The sequence below is a fragment of the Heteronotia binoei genome, chromosome 7 (genome assembly GCF_032191835.1).
Source record: "Heteronotia binoei isolate CCM8104 ecotype False Entrance Well chromosome 7, APGP_CSIRO_Hbin_v1, whole genome shotgun sequence".
NCBI lineage: Eukaryota > Metazoa > Chordata > Lepidosauria > Squamata > Gekkonidae > Heteronotia > Heteronotia binoei.
In genome coordinates this window covers 38,301,089-38,320,302 of record NC_083229.1, presented here as the reverse complement: position 1 = coordinate 38,320,302, position 19,214 = coordinate 38,301,089, and the positions used below count along the sequence as shown (strand labels likewise).

Here is a 19,214-nt window from a genome sequence, read left to right as displayed (position 1 = left end):
TCCTCTGTATCCCCTTCTGCATGCTATTTCCTCTTTCTTTTCTTCAGGCAAACTGCATATGTTCACTTTTCTCTGCTTCTTTCCATCCTTCCCACCCACCAACCAATGTACTTTTGATCTGTCCTCCATCTTCAGCTGTATTTATTATTTTTAATAGATTTATGCCCTGCTTTCTCCACATTGGGAGCCAAAACAGCTTACAACATTCTCATCCATTTTATTATCACAGGAACCCAGTATGGTAGTTCAAGATGGGAATGTTCAACTACTCCAAGGTTATCCACTGTTATAGCAGAGTGATGATTTGAACCTGGATCACCCAGATCCTAGTCTGAAACTCCAGCCACTATAGCACACTGCCTTTCATGAGATGGCTGGTGTTAAACAATAGCAAACAGCCAGTTCTGGGTGAGTCATGCAAGTAATGATCAAAAACAGCAGAAAAAATAGGGTGGGTCCTATCCTTATCCTGCCTCCCCTATCCTACTACCAGCAGTGCCAGCGCTAGGGTGCCGGCAGCCTCATGCCACCCCAGGCAAGGTGCCCCTCACCCCTGACTTCCTGCCCACCACACCCCCTCCCCCCACCCCCTGCCACATCAAGCCCCTGTCAGGAAGGGCTGGCTGGCTCCTCTCCAGCCTCCCTCTCTCTCTCAGCAGCAGCAGGAGGAAGCTCCTCTAGCTGCCAATGGCATCCAACCAAGGCAGGAAGGGGTAGAGCGACAGCGGAAAGGAGCTGAAAGCTCCTTCCTTCTGCCCTGCATCTTGTCTTGCTAGCCAGCTGCTTTTATTTGCAGGTTCCTTGGCACAGCCAGGGAAGCCACACTGGCAGCTTGGCAACCTGCAGGGAGAGGGTGGGGGCGGGAGGAGTGCCTGGCGCCCCTGTAAGCCAGGTGGCACCTGTAGGCAGTCACCTACCTGGCCTACTCAGACGCACTGAACCAGACCACCAGAAAAGGAAGAGCCACTTAAATTGGAGGAAGGCTCCTTAAGATGGAGAAGTGCTACTTGGAGGATGATTGGGATCCACCCCAGGTGTTGTTGTTTTTTTGTTCGCCTGTGATATTGAAAAAACTGTTCAATAATTTGATGTGTTGAATATGATGTGAATTTATCCTTGTAAAGAGAACATAAGAGAAGCCATGTTGGATCAGGCCAACGGCCCATCAAGTCCAACACTCTGTGTCACACAGTGGCAAAAAAATTTATATACACACATACACTGTGGCTAATAGCCACTGATGGACCTGTGCTCCATATTTTTATCTAAACCCTTGTAAAGATTGTCCTTCAGTAACAGAGACTGTATGTGTATGACTAATATGTCTAATAACACTGCAGTTCTTTTAGAATGCTTACAAGGGACAATTTGGGTGTTTCTGATTCCAGAGATTATTGTGAAGGAGGAAATGCAGTCATTAATATTAATATGCAGGTGGAAATTGCACAAGCACATAATAAATTATGAGAACAATAAGAACACTTTATTTTATTTATTGATATTTTTGTAACCAGCCTTTCTCACTGTAGAACAGTGAATCAAGGAAGCTTACAGTACTAGCCAAGCTAGGGTTTTTTTTCTTTTGTCATCAAGTATCCTGTGGGGACAGGAAAGTAAAATTGTAACAGGTGACGAAGAGAGGGCAGACCTGTTCAATTCCTATTTTTCCTCAATCTTCTTTTGCAAGGGAAACAGTGCTCAACATGGCAAAAACAGAACACATGATGAAGGAAGGGAGTTGCAGCCTAGGATTGGCATTGGGGTAGTACATAAACACCTAGTTTATTTAAATGAAACTAAGGGACAGATGAATTGCATTCAAGGATACTAAAAGTACCTGCTGATGTAATTTCTAAGTCCATTATTTTTGAGAATTCTTGGAGAATAGATGTGGTGCCAGAAGACTGAATGTGAGCAAATGTTGCCCCATCTTCAAGAAAGGGGAAAAGGAGGATCAGGGTAACTACTGATCTGTCAACTTGATGTCTATACCTGGAAAGTTTTAGAACAAATCAGTCAATCCTCGAGCATTTAGAAAGGATGGCTGTGATTGCTAAGAGCCATCATGGACTTCTCAAGATCTAGTCACGTCAGGCTAACCTTCTCTCCTTTTTCTAGAAAGTTACTACCTTGTGGAATCAAGGGAATGCTGTAGACATAGTTTATTTTGATTTCAGTAAGGCTTCTGATAAGGTTCCATATACTATGCTTGTTGACAAGTTGGTAAAATGTGGTTTTGATTCTATTACTGTTAGGTGGATCTGTAACTACTTGACAAATTGCATCCAAAGATTGCTTGTGAATGGTTCCTCATCCTCTTGGAGAAGAATGACAAGTGGCATGTCTCAAGGATCTGTCTTGGGATATGTTTTGTTCAATATCTTTACAAATGAATTTCAACAGGGATAAATGTAAAGTTCTGCATTTAGGTAGGAAAAATCAAATGCATCATTATGGGGTGAGGGAGACTTGTCTTGGCAGTAGAATGTGCGAAAATTATCAAGGACTCTTAGTGGATCATACACTGAACACGTCAGCAGTGTGTTGCAGTGGCTAAAAAAGCAAATGCGATTTTGGGCTATATCAACAGAGGCATAGTGTCTAGTTCATGTGAAGCGATGGCATCGCTTTACTCTGCTCTGGTTAGACCTCACCTGGAGTATTGTGTTCAGTTTTGGGCACCACAATTTAAGAAGAATATAGACAAGCTGAAATGTGTCTAGAAGAGGGCAACAAAGATGGTGAGGCGTCTGGAGACAGTTCTTTGAGGAAAGGTTGAAGGAGCTGGGTATATTTAGCCTGGAGAGGAAATGACTGAAAGGTGATATGATCACCACCTTCAAATACTTGAAGGGCTGTCATACAGAGATGGTGCAGAATTGTTTTCCATTGCCCCAGCTGTTTGGACCAGAACCAGCTGGTTGAAATTAAATAAAAAGAGTTTTCAGCTAAACGTTAGAACAAACTTCCTGACAGTTAGACCAGTTCCTCAGGAGAACAGGCTTCCTCGAGAGTAGTGGGCTCTCCTTCTTTGGAGACTAGATGGCCATCTGACAGCAATGCTAATTCTGTGAACTCCTACTGATTTGCAATAGTGCACTCTGGGGTGTTTGTAAGAGACTGTTTATTATGACCCATGAAATAAGCCATATTGACTAGAGTGTTTTTGTATAATTTGTTGTTGCTATCAGGATTTTTGTGTACCTTGGAAAAATAAGCAAAGACACATTGGAACTGTATCCAAATGTTTATTAAGTAAATGCCTATTGAAATTTTGTACTGTAGTGCTACACAGGTTTTTATCCCATTTGTATTTATAGATTTAACTGTGGATTCTTGTACTGATTCTGTGAACTTCAGCAGATCATTAGAGGGAGGGCAGGAAGGGTTACATCAGTGCTTAATTCTTGTGGCTCTTTCTTACACGCGAGGGGAATGCAGATTGCCACTTTGGGATCAGGAAGCAATTTTATCCTGGCCAGTTTGGGCAGGAATCCTGGAGGTTTTATTTGCCATCTGGGCATGAAGCAAAGGTCACTAGGTGTATCTGCTGTGGGGGGAGGTGTTTGTGAATTTCCTGCATTGTGCAGGGGTTTGGACTAGATGACCCCTGAGGTCCCTTCCAATTCTATGATTCTAAATTATAGCTGATTTATGGTGACTCGGGGGGGGGGGGTTCAAGGCAAGATACATTCAAGGTGGTTTGCCATTGCCTGCCTTTGCATAGAAATCCTTGGTGGTCTTGCACCCTAATACTGACAAGGGCCAACTACACTTAGATTCCAAGGTTTGACAAGTTTGGGCTAGTGTTGCACTATCCAGGTCAGGGGAGCCAAGCTAGTTATTAAAATTAAAAGCAGAATTTTAATAACCAAAAGCAGAACAAACATAACATTAACACCCACAAACAACCCTCCATCCTTGACAGGCGTAATACATCCCCCACTCAGTGTCCCTTAAAAACCCATCCAGATTTCCTTCAGTAGAACTGAGACGCTTCTGGCAAACTGTTCTAGATGGCTGAGGTTGCTGCTGTAAATCAGTTAGCCTACATGTTGTCAAACGAATAGCTCTTAAAGAGAGCTCCACTAGAAGGAAACCCTATAAGCTATCACATAGGTTCATATTTTTGAAAGAAAGCCTGTGCAATTTTTTACCTGTACTCTCAGAATAGTTTCAGATAATGTAGTGTCAGTAATGACTCACAACAAACAAGAATGCAAAATTCTGTGCTTTATCTCAACAAAACTGCTTGATTGTTTAGTTTCAAATGGCTGCATCAAAACCAATGTACAGCACTTAGACAGCAGGAGCCATTAGAGATGCATGCCAAAAAGAGAATAAATAAATATGCTGATAACAAATGCTCATGATTATAATATATGTCAGGCTATAAATATGTGGGCTGATGGCTGGCATTAAACAATCATTAAAGATTATATTGCAACTATAAATACTCCGAAGTGTGTGTGTTCATTACTGATGGCTATGTAGGCAACAGAACTAAATTTGTTTTACAGCATATTTGTTTAAACTCCACCAAAGCTAGCAAAATAGAACTATTCCACTTCTTCAAAATATACTGAGTAAATAAATGTCAGCTATTCTGTGTGTTTAAACATTTTCTTCCATTCATATGTAAAAAGTTAAGAAGAAATTAGTTTCAGATTTCAGTTTTGATAAACTAGGCTTGAATATAGCTTCTATTTAATTCAAATATGCAACCCTTTACCACCTGCAGTCTGAAGCAATACAGTCCAGGATTTATGCTAGCATTTTTTTCTTTAAACTGATGTTGCCTATTGGTCATAGGTAGGTAAGCACATGACTGAAGCTGCCCTGAGGTGCCTTCTCAACACACATTTTCATACACTTTCTTTCTCATAGCATGATCCCATGACACTCAAATGTGCATGTGAATCTTCTGACCATATGAGTGGGTCCATTCATGTGGGTCTTTCCACCTGATTGGCATCCTTCCTCAAGGGGGGGTGTCAAAGGCCCGCTAACATGATAACAACTTCCCCTAATGATGTGGAGTCAAGGCAAGGGAGTTTCTCATGTAAGAAATATATGTTCATGTAAGAAAGAGGGGGTGTGAAATCTTCACACTCCCTCTTGAGTGTGAAGAACCTGAGAAAAAATCTCCAGGTTAGGAAGCCATTTCATAAACTTGTATGATCAACGCCACAAGTGCTGTTTTTGTTTTTCTGTGTGAATGGACAAGTTTCTTTAATTTTGATTAGGTGAACATTCACCATAATTTTATTGGTTTTAAAACTGATCATAATGTCATATATTTGATTACATACAGGATTTTGTAAGTGGTACTGGCCATCCAAAAGATGATGATATTCTTTTATTACTTTAGTGTTATTTCTAGTCTATAACTTCTGTTTTCAAAGATAAAACCATCAAATGTGGGAGTTTTTATTTTCAATATATTTTACCAGTCTTTATCAAAATATTTTACAAAAAGCTCCAGTGAGTTATAAAATGTAGCATACCTAATAATTACAATCCTAACAAGAATACATACCCTTCTGTGCCACAGTCCTCATCCTTTGTCATATTTTAAAAACAGCTTTGTGTATGAAATTATTAATGTTGAATTTTTTTGCCATTTGGAATGATTTTCAGTGGAATATTTTATCCAATCAGATTAAGGAGTGTGCTGATCAGTGTTTTATCATTCAGCAAACAGGGCTACAAAAGTTATGTTTGTCTGATTTTTTTTTTCATTTTTCTGTGCTTTCATGTTGTGACGAATAACATTCATCCAGTTGTACATAAAAAGGCACTTTGTGTTGGGGGGGGGGGGAGGTGTGTCTGCCTTTACCTCCAAAGGCAACAATTGTACCCATTAGCAAGGTCAGTGGTTTGGAGAAACCTGGAAAATAGCAGCTACCAGAAACCCACTACAATAATATCTCCAGCAGGTGATAGATTAGTTGGAACAAATTGGAACCATTGCACTTCGACAATCCTGGTTTCTTTCAAGCTGTTTTAAAATGTCGTCATTTTAATACACAATCTCAGCCCTGTGGAACAGTCCACAGCAGGTTAATTTGAATCATATGATGTGTCACTGCCCTCAGTTGACATGAGCTCCATTCCATGTGTGAAGCCATAATAAATCCATTCCCAACCGAGGCAAATTCCCTGTGAGAAGGTGAACTAATCCAGGCCTCACACTGGCATGCTAGCCCTCCATAATTGAAAGCAGGGCCACCTGTTCCCAGCATAGTTAGCCTATGGAAAGAGAATTAGCATTAGATCAGATACTTATTATATTGAAAAATCATTCATACTTTTTGCGAGTTCAGCTGTGGGCTGCTTAGCATGACATCATATATAAACCTAGGAATGTGCCCATTTGATCCCAGTTTAACAGTTTTGTTAACCATGGTGTTGGTTAACTTTGAAATGAGAATTTTTTGATTTAATGAGAACTGACATGTGAGAAGGGGAACTGACCGGGGTGCAGACTTTTCTAATTAACTTAAGGTCATTTGCAAAAACACTTGAACGCTCCGGTAGGGTTATTTTTTCATTGCTGTTTTACAAATAGGTTTTTAAAATAGTGACATAGCTATATAACTGCATTTCTTAATAGAAGGAAGATAAATGTAGCAGATGTCTCTAGTGGGTTTCAAAGAGGTATAATATGTATTAAGACAGGTACTGCCTCATCTATTTCAGAGCACAATTCTAGGAAGTTAGGGTTACAAATCTGTTCATTTGACTTCTTTTTCTATTTTTGATTTCTACTGTTATTCTCCCCTTCCCCATAAGTTTTTACCTTTTTTTGCATTTTGTATTAATTTAGGATTAATTACATATAGCTGGTCCATGGATCTGGAATAAGAGTACTGATTGCATGCTTCATCTTTACTATTAATATTCTGAATCAGGTTAGACTAATCAATAAATCATTTCCCTGGTATTATTGTAACTGGTTTATGCAGTTGCATGCATCCACCTGTTTCTCTATATCCACATCCTAGCGATGATTGGGGCTAAATTCAGTTCCATAATTTTCGTAGCATCTAGTTGCATAATAAGTTAATCATATGTATCTTTTGCTACTCAAAACACTAGTTTCTATTCTTTGCTTAAACTGGTCAGCTTCTAGTTTTATCAACTAGAAGCTTATCAGCTTCTAGTTTTGGGACTCTTACCAAATTTAGCTAGCACATTGCTCTGTACTTCGCTCACTTTGTCTTCCATCACCTCAAACATACATCCACTGTTCATAAAAACATATTTCCATTGAAAAACATTTTCCCTGTTGTTTTCCATTGAAAAACAGCAGTTATACCCATTTGAGAGGTCAGTGATTTGGAGAAACCTGAAAAACAGCAGTAACAAAAAAACCATAACAGTAGTATCCCCTGTCGGTGATGGATTAGTTAGAACAAACTGGTTGCAAGGTGCAGTCTTTCTCATCCAGGAAATTTTTTTACAAATTTCCTGTGGGTTTTTGATTAGCTTATTTTTTTCTGTTTTTTCTTCTCTTGATTCCCATTTGTACCGGGATTAGAATCTGGGGCAAGTGATGCTCTGTATTCCTGTTGGGAGGGGCAACAGTATGAGGACTTCTAGTGTCCTGGCCCCATTAATAGACCTCGTTTTTTTGGTCACTTTGTGACAGAGAGTGTTGGACTTGGATGGGTCATTGGCCTGATCCAACATGGCTTCTCTTATGTTCTGGAAAGAAAGGCATGGCAACTTGTCCATTCCTGAGGCCAAGGATACCAAATTCGCAGCAAGGAGCAAAACAGATTCCCTTCCAGGGCCAAGTTGCCACAATTTGGGGCAAAAGAGTCAAACTAATAAAGTCTCCTTCTTTCCCTTTACTGGGTGGGAGGTAACCAAACTTGGGGCTTCTGCATCTGGAACTGCAAAAGCTGATTTTACTTCCATTGTTGTCATAATGAAGCAACCTTCCATGTGTCCAAGTTGTAGATGTTGCAGCAGGGAAATCCCTGCTGCTGTTGTGCACAAGCCCAGTTCCTATTTGTGCAATGATATTTTGGAAATTGCCCCCACATTACTTCTTCCACTTCTACCTTATGTCTTTCTCCCACTTGCATACTACACTGTTCCTGAGGGTCCCTTGGACCTCAAGAATAGGTGGTGGTGCAGATAGCAGCTCTGGAGAGTTTGCTCCATTTGTGGTTGCTCCATTTGTGGTTGTTTAGGATCCAATCCTGTGATAATATTAGTTATTAAACACAAATGCAGGGAATAATTTTTTAAATAACATTCAAGTCATGTCTACATTTGTAGAATTTTAAAGACACTGCAGGGAAGAAGTATGGGACCGGTGAATGGAATTTAAGGGGCAAATCTTGGATACAAAATATTAGTTCTTAGCACTTAGTAAAACAATAGAACAGAAGGTGAATTTATTCTCAAGACTTAGTAAAACAATAGAAAGTAAATTAAAAGTTAACAGTCTGTCATGTTAATACTTTTAAGCTATGTTTCAGTTCTGTCTTTTCAATTTCTTGTTGGTTTTAGGCCTCTATGATCCTAATGCATTGTTTATTGAATGTTCCATTCTGTTGATTGTATTGACTCAGTCTGTGTAATCTACCTTGAGTCCCTGTGAAAATAAATAAATAAATAAATAAATAAATAAATAAATAAATAAATAAATAAATAAATAAATAAATAAATAAATAAATAAATCTGGGCAATGGATGAAAGCTTGATGAGAAGATTCATGGGCAGAAGCAGAGGTGAAAGTATAGGATCTGAAATTTCGTTTTCTTCCATCATATCATTATTCAATAGATATAAAAGCCAAGCCGTGCTGATGAGGATTCACATACCCTCCCTTTGGTGAGCCACTGTCATGCAATCCCTCCAGCCCCAAGACAGACAAGGATTGAGCCACTGGGAAGCTGTCTTTGCATCCTATTGACCCATCCCTCCAGGTCCTCCATTTTCCCTCAGTGGCTGTTGCTAGGCAACCATAGTATTCCAAGCTTGATTATGTTAGTAAAAGGAGGAAGCCTTTTTCAGGCCTAATTTGGCCTTTGCGGGAGGATTCACTGGGGCCAGTTCTGGCTAGGGTTGCCAGCTCCAAGTTGGTGGGAGATTTGTGGCGATTTTGTGGTTGAGTCTAAGGAAGCCAGAGTTCAGGGAGGGGAGAGACTTTTATTTATTTTATTTTTATTTATTTGTAATTTATATCCCGCCCTTCCCACCAGGTGGCTCAGGGCGGCTTACAACATATAAAAACTAACATAAGAGTATACTTCAGCTGAATATAATGCTGTAAAGTTCACCCTCCAAAGCAGTTATTTTTTCCAGAGAGAGAGAGAGAGATCTGTTGTCTGGAGTTCAGTTGTGATACCAGGAGATCTTCCGGCTTCACCTGGAGGTTGGCTAAAGTAGGTCTGGGTGCTTGCTACTGTTCAACACCTAATCTCCCTATGACAGCCAGTGTGGCGAAGCAGTTAGGCCTTTCAGCCTACCCTCCCTCGCAGGGCTGTTGTGCAGATCAAAAGGGGGAGAGGAGAATAATGTAACCTGCTTTGGTTCTCAATGCAGAGAAAGACTGTCTTTTTCCTTGGTAGAGGCTGCAGAGAGGGGGGAGATGATAGAAATCTGAAGTCAGAGGGGTAGAGAAAGATAGGTTGATGGTTGTCTGGGAAGAAGATATGGTTGCCAATTCCAGGTTGGGAAATTCCTGGAGATTTGAGGGGTGGAGCCTGGAAAGGGTGGGGTTTGAGGAGTGGAACCTCAGACAGGTGCAATGTCATAGTCTCCACCCTCCAAACCAGCCATTTCTTCCTGGAGAACCATTGTTGCCAATTTCCTGGTGAGGGCTGGAGATCACTCAAAATTACAGCTGCTCTCCAGATGGCAGAGATCACTTTCCCTGGACAAAATGGCTGCTTTGCAGGTTGTCATTATACTCTGCTGAGGTCACTTTCCTACTGCTTTGGTCCACACTGTGCAGAAAGACTGTACTTTTCTTAGGAGAGGCTGCAGGGAATGGGGAGGATATAAAAAGCAGAAGTCAGATAAATTCCCTTACAGAAAATGGCAGCCTTGAGGCACATACTCTATGGTATACCATAACACAACCATGCCAAGCCAAAAAAAACCCCAAACCCCAGATCACACCACAAGCACACACTGATGCTAAAAGCTGCAAGGCTATATACAACAGGAAAAAGCAACAAGAACACACTGCGGACAAAAGGAATCCTGAGCTTAAGTGTCTGCGTGATCGTGGTCATACTGTGATGCCACAGCAAATAACCCTGAGTACCCGAGGCCAGGACACTCGCCCACAACCTCTTTCTAGGGCCACTTGTATATATTTCCACACTGAACATTATTCCTAGTTCCAGTATAATCTCAGAAAATAGGTAAAGTAATTTGTCCATCTTCAGCCTTTACAATTCATATATAAAATAAACCACAAGCTTTCCCATTGCAGTTTTTCAAATGTTTTAAGGAGCTTACTTATCAGACAACTTTAGTTGAACTTTTGTAAGGGCACTTCATTGTAAGCAAGCCACTACTTCCAAGGAAATATGTTTATGGGTTAGCAACAAATATCTGGTATTTTGAAGCTGATAGATAAAAGTGAACAACTTTTCTAATCCAGGAAGAATTCAGAGAACTGAAGTTTTTAAGACTTTCTGAGCAGTCTCTCAGGAGAGTTTTGTTTTTAAGTGTTAGAATTTGATAAGAACTAGCAAAAGGGTATTTGCTTAGTATGGCTTTGGATCACACACAAATTGTGCACAGTAAACGTAATCGCAGTCAGGATATCTGAAAAAATGATATTAAGGGGGCAGAGGAATAACTGTCCTGTGAATTGTTTCCATAAACATATCTGGCAGCTTTCTCACATTTTCTTGAGTTGTACTTAGAAAATCAAAGAGTCAAAGAATCCAATATTGCTTGGCTAAGAGTAGTCACAGTGCATTGAGTTATCTGATGGATATTATTTCATTAGATTAAAAAGGCAGAACACGACATTTGAGACAGAATTCTCAAGAGTGAGGAATATAATTTTTCTTTATTGATGTTATGATTTTCTTAAAACTAGGCATATTGAATCTATCAGTGTTTATAATAGATTTCAAAATACATTGTAAATGTAAGTAATTTAATAACTGGTGAGTCAAATGAAGTTGAAACTTTAAAAATGAAGTGAAATCATTGAAAGGCCTCTCTACTCTGATTTTTTGTCTCCCACAGGATGTGTGTATGTGTATGTTTAGGATACAAAATCCCTTTCTGATTTTGTTACTGAAATGTGAGTCTCTGCCTTTTCACTATTAAATCACTATCAGGGAGTGTACAGTAAATGAGAGTGTATTTGTATGATCTCTTTTGATATTTTATTGTTCTGTGTTCTAGCAGATGTTGGAAAATTGTGAGTAGTAATTAAAAGCCTTCTGTTTGTGCCCCAGTTAGCATTGATCATACATTTTGCCCAGGTGGGCAGCTATGTTGATCTGAAGCAATTGAACAAAATTGGAGTCCAGTAGCACATTTAAGACTAACAAAGTTGTATTGAGAGTGTAAGCTTTCGTATGCATGCACACTTCATCAGACAATGAAATGGGGTAAAGTTAGCCGTGCTACATATAGCTTGTGGGTAGTGGTTAAGCATGCAAAATAGTACAAAGTTAGAATTCACTGGCAAAATAGTTAAATTAACAAATTGAAAGAATTTATTTATTTAGAATTTATATCCCGCCCTTCCCACGAGTGGCTCAGGGCAACTTCCAATAATAGATCCGACATAAAATTAAACAATATTTAAACATGTAAAGGATTAAACATTTAAAACAGGTAAAACAGATAAAACCTTAAAGATTAATAAATATTCCAAATATATATAAAAGAGATCTGGCAAGTGCATTAAATTCTCAAGCTAGGTATAGGCTAGCCGGAAGAGGGTCGTCTTACAGGCCCTGCGGAACTGGACAAGGTCCCGCAGGGCCCTCACCCTAACAGGTTTGGTCTTGATAGTATTAGTTGCATGAGAAAATAGCAAAGGCAATAAACGTGTTGTTATCTGGGATATAACATGTGACATGATTACAAACATCCAGGGCTTTTTTTGTAGAAATAGCCCAGCAGGAACTCATATGCATATTAGGCTGTACCTCATGACATCATCATTGTTTCATGCAGGGCTATTTGTTTCATGCAGGGCTATTTTTTAGAAAGCCCAGCAGCTACTCATTTGCATATTAGGCCACACTCCCTGACACCAAGCCAACCGAAACTGCGTTCCTGTGCATTCCTGCTATATATATAAAAAAGCCCTGCAAACATCAATGTTAAAACAGACTAACCAAAAGGTACTAGTCAAATAAAAACATTACCCTCTTCAGATACAACTCTGCCCTAGGAAACTTGTGTGTACTGATGATTTCCTGGAGTTCTAGTGGGGATTTTCAGATTGCCTCTGTAAAGCTCTTGATCTGGGGTGATAGACAGGGGTGCTTTCCAGTGTCCTCTTCCATTGCTTCATAACTACCATGCAGAGGATTTGGCAGATTTGAATCACATGGGAAGGTGACTTGAACATCATGAAGTAATAGGGCAGACCATATGGGCCATTTGTAGGCCTATGAGGAGGAAGTGACATACAAGTCCCCCCCCCCCCAAACTGTAATTGTATAATGTCTAGCTGATCTTGTTCAGATTGGTAGCCTTAGGCACAAACTCCAGCCTTTCCAAGGAAGTTGCTGCTGTTGCTTACTTCAACACTTGTGCTAGATTCTTACAGATTAAATCTTTCTCAAATATTCTGTATTAAAGTCAGGTTAATAGTCAATTCTATACCAGAGGGTGTTGAATGCATTTCCCCTGTTCAGGTTGTTTGTATCATCCTTCAGAGTACATATGAAAGAGAAAGGGTGTTGTTTTGCTGCTGTTTTTAATTTGTAGTATAGTCTGTTGTAGATCATTATTGTAGGTATTGTGTTTTTAACCTGTTGGTTGCTTCAAGTTTTTGAAGAAGTAGATTAGGTATTGTGCTTTTAAATTATTGGTTGCTTCAAGTTTTGGGAGAAGTAGATTAAAGACCATTAAATAAATAAACAAACATAATTTGAAATTCATGTTGTTTTGGTAAGAGAAATATTAGCACTAAAAATAGAGAAGTACTATAAAGAAAGCAAATTAATGAACAGTAAAAAAGAAGAAAATTTGTATTTGTGAGATATTTTGTTAAAATATAAGCAGAACTTAGTAGAAATTCTCTTTGTCTCTTTCTCATAAAAGCAGTATGTTCCTGCCATTCCAACCTGAAAACCTCCTTTGTGGGCAGGAGCTACAATAGTAACATTAAATATGCCACCTGGGTTCTGTGGTGTTTTAGGATTGTGGCCATAACATGGAAGTAAGTGCCACAAAAATGGTGATGGTACTTCCACATCATGTAATCAGGGTTGGTATGCTAATAAGGTGGTTGCAGATATTCCTTTAACATGAACTTTATTAATCAAAGCAATACAGAAATATACAATCTTAAATGCTGCTGTTTCTTCTTGTGGCATCGTCTGTAAATCCTGTATTCAGCCTGCTGTCTATGGGGGCGCGGGGTTCTCAAAGCAAATGACAGTGGATAAAAGGATTAGATAGTTTAAAGCTGCTATCCTGCTCCATTAAATCCAATGAAAAGTTTACTGTTGAGTTCTGTAAGAATATCATTGTGCCCTGAAAGCACATTAGTTGCACAATGTTATTTCTGCTTCATATGTTTTTCTTTAAAAATGCCAAATGAATTTATTACCTAATTTTTCTCATGTGTAAAAATAATCCTTCTGTCATTATGTGATTGTTGAAACATTTGCTGTGAAGGCTCCAGTCTGAATATTTATGCAGTTATACATATAATTAGCCAAGAAAAGCCTACCCAAGAACTTGTTTATCAAGCGCAATGAATTTTTTGTGGTGGGAAGTTTTACTGTAGAAAACAGGGAACTATCTATTTAGCCTAGTTTGTTTGACTTCTGTAGTGTTATTAGTAGAACTGAAAATTGATAGACAATGCATGTTTCTAATAAAGCAGGATGGGTGATAGGGAGTTGTCTTTAATCAGCTTCTGTCCCCAAATTCTAAAGAAAACCTCCTAAGCAGTAATAAGAAAAAGAGGGGAAAGGTAAAAATTTACATTTGCAACATTAGTGCATCAATCTTGTACCAGTAGAACAATCCTTAACATAACTATTCATTTGACATATTTGTCAGCTGGATATAGAGAAGTATTTAATGGCTCCCTTCTTCTTTGAGGAATCTTCTGTTGGAAGAATATTTTTTCCATTGGCGAGGGATGCCACTGGCTCCAGCTCATTAGTGATCAGATAAGGACTACACTCCTGTCTGTGCACATGTGTTTGAAAATATGTGGTGCTGAACAACAATGGGATTTTGCAATTAATGGGAGAATTCAGTTCATGTAGGGTGGAGTGAGGGAGTCCACAACACATTCCTAATCTAACCATGGCTGGGATCCTGAATCTGCAAAAGTTAAAATGTTAGCTGTTTTTCAGTTGTCAAAAATGAGTTACATTATTAGCATCCTAGTGCTTTATTTTTAAATGTGTAAGATTATGAAACTTCTTTTTCTGCACTAAAACTATGAGAAACAATTTGCAATTTGATTAATATTTTACTTTCCATAAATGAAGAAATTATTGATGGAATATATTCTTTTCTTTCCTTTTTGTTTTTCTTTCATACTTGTCCCACAGCTGACATAAATGTGGATATATCAAAGCCTTTGAAAGTCAATTTCAGCTTTGTTAAACTAGATCAAATAAAACAATTTATGAAAAAGATCAAAAGCAAATGTGATTATGAAACCCAGGAGAAAAATGCTTCAGCAGCTGATAGCCTTCCAAAGAAGAGTGTCACCTTAATATCCCAATGTTACAAAAGCAGGGTTTCTGGCTTGGAAGATCATGGTGATGGAACTCAAAATATTTCAACTCAAGAAAACTTGTGGAGGGGTATTTCCTGTTGTCAGAAAATTTCTGTCCACACCACTCAGATGGTGGTCTCTATGGAACCTCATCCAAATCCCAGTAAACCCTGCTTACTGGCATCTTTATCAAACCTCAGTGGACATTTGAATGTGAAAGCTAACTCTAAAAGTAAAGGTAAGAGATTTTCCTACTTTTTGTGACAGTAGCATTAAGATGACAATAATGTTTCATGAACCTGAGTGCTTTGTTGAAGTTAATACAAGCTATCTAGCAGAACCAAAGAGTGGATATGGGGTTTTAGACTTTTAGTTCATCCCATAGAAGAAAAGGGAATGCATGTAGGCTTCCTAGAGTAGTTGGTCAAAGAGAGGCATTGTGTCTAATGCCTGCTGTCTGAGACAGGCCCGTAGCCAGAAAATTTTGGGTGGAGGGGCCCCCGAGGTAAGAAATTTGGTGGGGGGGGCCACGGGGCCCGATGGCCCCATTTGCATGGAGGGCTTCTCTTGAGGAACCCTTCGCACAAACTCCACAAGTTTCCCTGCCTCCTCTGCCCACCCACTAAAAACCTCCTTTCCCTTTGCACCCCCCCAGCTGCGGCCTGTAACTCCTCTGCTGGCCCACCGCCACCCACCCCTTCCCTTCCCTTGGCACACCCCCCCAGCATACCACCCACTCGTCCGCTGCCATGACCTGTGCGTCCTTCACCGGCTTGCCACGGCTGCTGCCGCCTCACACCCCTCATTTCCCATCCCTTCCCTTCGCCTCCCCTGCTGTGATCGTGTGGAGGGGGAGGCGAAAGGAAGGGATGGGGAAAAGAGGGGTGGGCAGCAGTAGCGGCCACGGCGAGCCAGCAAAGGAGGCACAGGCTGCGGTGGCGGGTGAGTGGGCGGCGTGCTGGGGGTGTGTGTGCAAAGGGAAGGGGTGAGTGATGGCGGGCCGGCAGAGGAGGTACTGAATGGAGGGACCCTACAGGGCGAAGCGGGGGTTAATAGAGGGGCCATGCCCCCCGGCCCTCTTCCATGGCTACGGGCCAAATTCGAGAGCCGCTACTTTAGCAAGACCTATGCATGCCCAATGCTACCTTGCATGTGGTTCCTCCTCACCTTAAAAGTCTGACCATGTGACCTTCTAGGATGGGGTACACTCAGTCTTTTGGGCTGTGTCAACAAGTGAGCTAAGGCTGACCCTTACATCGTGTCATCCACGTGATACTTTTTTTCATGGTTAATGTATTCGAAAGAAAAAGGAAATTCTTCACCAGTGATATCCAGCCAGTGTATGATCAGTAATGTGCTTTACCTGGTTGTGGGATTCCCAAGTACCTACATTGCCAATAACTGTATTCAAGCCTGGGATTTCCAAACAGTTGTGCAATTGGGGACTGAAAGAAGGACTTCAGTGTTGTGCTTGCGTTTGAACTTTGTGTATTAAAACACAGTTGTGGTGACTTGTTTATAGCAATTAAATGAAGAAAAATGTCTTTAATATGTTTGAAATAGGGATTATAATATTTTCTAGGCTCTCATTAATAATGCAGTGTGTTCGTATTAATTGTCATAGTGAGAGAAGAACTGGCTCAGTAATGCATGTAAAAGTGCCAAACAATGAATTCAACCTCAAATAATATGCTTCTACATTTGAATCAGTAATACCTATATCAATGTTCTTTTAAAACAACAACATTGTGGCATATTTAATGCTCACAATAGTAGAACGCATTTCACCAAATGAGTTCAGTTGAACAAGAGGTTCAAGATTTAAAGGTCAGATGGCTTACACTATCACACCAGGATCTCCCTTGTTGCACATACTGCCTTTACTTCCCTGTATCTGTTTGGCATTACATGTGAAAGCTTAAAATGAGGCTGTGAATTTAAGAGCACTCCTGATTTTCACTCAGTGATCATTAACAAAACTGGATACAGAAAGATGGGAGTAATAAGAAAGATAAAAGGAGTATGTGTGTGTATGTATCTGTGGTCTGCACAAACCCTAAAATCCCCAAGGCCTTGTGAGTAATGTGTGGTTGTCATCCAATAATATGGGATAATTAGTTGCTTTTATAATATATGTATGCTCTGACCTGGATAGCCCAGGCTAGCTGATCTCATCAGATCTTGGAAGCTAAGCAAGGTTGGCCTGATTAGTATTTGGACGGGAGACCACCAACGAAGTCCAAGGTCTCTGCATAGAGGCAGGCAATGGCAAATCACCTCTTGTCATGAAAGCCCCATGAGGGTCACCATAAGTCAGCAGCAACTTCTCAGCACTTTCTGCTGTTACCCCAAATGCTATTAGTCGCCCAAAAGTGGGCACTGTCTCCTATTTTCTTGGGAGAATTGGCCAGGAGACAGAGAGCTTGTGAGAGGGGGATAACTAGTAAGATTCTCCACCTATGTTTTCCATGGATTTTTTCCCTTTGAGAACTTTCAGAAATAACCAATTTGTTGCTTAACCAAGTAAGATTGTTTTATTGAAAGAAGGAAAATGGTATCAAAATAACATACATAGAGAAGATAAATGCACACTGAAAACAAGCACACAAACTAGCAGAAATATAGGGGTGAGAAGTAATATTGCTCCCCAAGGATGGAATAAAGAGTCAGACACAGAGTATTGGTATAAAATTGGGCCACTTTATTCAATATTCTAATAAACAGCAAGGGTACCCCACCAGTGGCCTGGCCAGGGCTAGGGGTTACCGCGACCGCTCCCCTGCCATTAACGGGCGAGAGACCCAGCCCCCCAGTCGGAGCTGAGTGTTACTCAGCTCCCTCCAGGCAGGCTCAGCAGGGAGGCACGCACCAGAGGGCCCAAACCCAGATGCACGTCTTGCCAGAAAGGCACCCTCTAGCCGAGCCTCCCGGACAGTCTGCATTCTCCAAACCCGAGTCTTCAGACCCGAAGGCTGATCATGCCAGACCCCAAATTCCCCAAAAAGGGGATGCTTCACAGTCCTCCCCTGGCCGCATAGTGCCCCTAAACCCCAAAAACCTGCCACTACTAAGGCCAAGTCTCTACTTAGGGCTTAGCGCCCACCGGGAGGTCCAACAGTTAAAAAACAGTTAAACAAGAACAGAACCAACAATAAACAGACACCAAGTCACTCACGGCCTAATAAAAGGTTGCACATAAGCCTTATAGGCCGAAGAACGCCACCTGCTCAATCTCTGAATGGAAGTGGAAGGATACCCCATGACAGCCGCTGTTGAGGCTGCCCCAATTCTAAACGAGTGGGTCCCAAACCGCACCCCAGACAACCCCAACTCACCCAAAGCCAATGACGTTACTGCCCAAAACTGATGCTTCGTCAACGGGCAACCATTCGAATGTATAAACAAAAACTCCTTCATGGGCCCCCTAACTGCCAAATAAGCAGCCAATGCAGTAACTGGACACAGCTCAAGCTCTGAACAACTACCCAACTCGAGCACCGTACCCTTCTGCAACTGATCCATCTTAGAGTGATGGACAGTGATGACTGCCTTACCCACAAATAGCTGCAGATCCCTTAACAACAGAGCCTTACCAGAAACATCGTTTCTAGACTGTGCCACCAGCTCACTTACTCTAAGAGCCCCCCAAAAAGCTAACAAAGACGCAGCGTGAAACAAACATGCTTCAAATGACGAAGCACACACCATGTCCCAAACCCTCTTCAAACCCCGCAGAATCAAAGGAGACACAGGATTCTGCGTATCAACCCTGGGACCGGCCTCTCTGGCCCACCCCTCCAGCATCTTTCGAATACGAAAGTCAGCCCTATAACCCAGCGCCTTACTGACAAAAGCCAATGCAGACAGGCGCCCCCTAATGGATTGCACGGCCAACCCCTTACCTCGCAGCGAAACACAGTAATAGAGCAAATGCTCCACCGGGATGAGCCAAACCCCACAATACCCTATCTCAGCCCTAAAGTCTTCAAACTGCCACACAGCCCGTTCGTAAGACTTCCTGGTGCAGGGCGCAATGGCTAGACCTATTGCTCTGCAGGCCTCGGCTCTCCGATCAGCCATAGCTCCTGGGGCATTGGCACAGGCTCTCTGTCGGCATCGGGGGCCAGCTGATGAAACCTCTCCATCTGTTTACGAGATAGAGCGTCAGCCACCCCGTTACTCACCCCAGGAACATGTTTGGCTAAAAACAAAATGTTAAGCCGCAAACAGTGCAGAGTGAAGGCCCTCACCAATCTCATAACCAAGCCATATTTGGATGAAAGGGAATTAATGACGT

General features: G+C 41.1%; 1 protein-coding gene across 2 annotated transcripts in view; it reads left to right on the top strand.

Moving 5' to 3' along the window:
* Positions 1-19,214, top strand: part of VPS13B (vacuolar protein sorting 13 homolog B) — a 572,358-nt gene that overhangs the window by 424,797 nt on the left and 128,347 nt on the right. For both annotated transcript variants that reach the window (XM_060243442.1, XM_060243444.1), the window contains exon 36: positions 14,748-15,155. In XM_060243442.1, the coding sequence (XP_060099425.1) occupies positions 14,748-15,155 (408 nt within the window). The remainder of the gene's footprint in view (positions 1-14,747; positions 15,156-19,214) is intronic.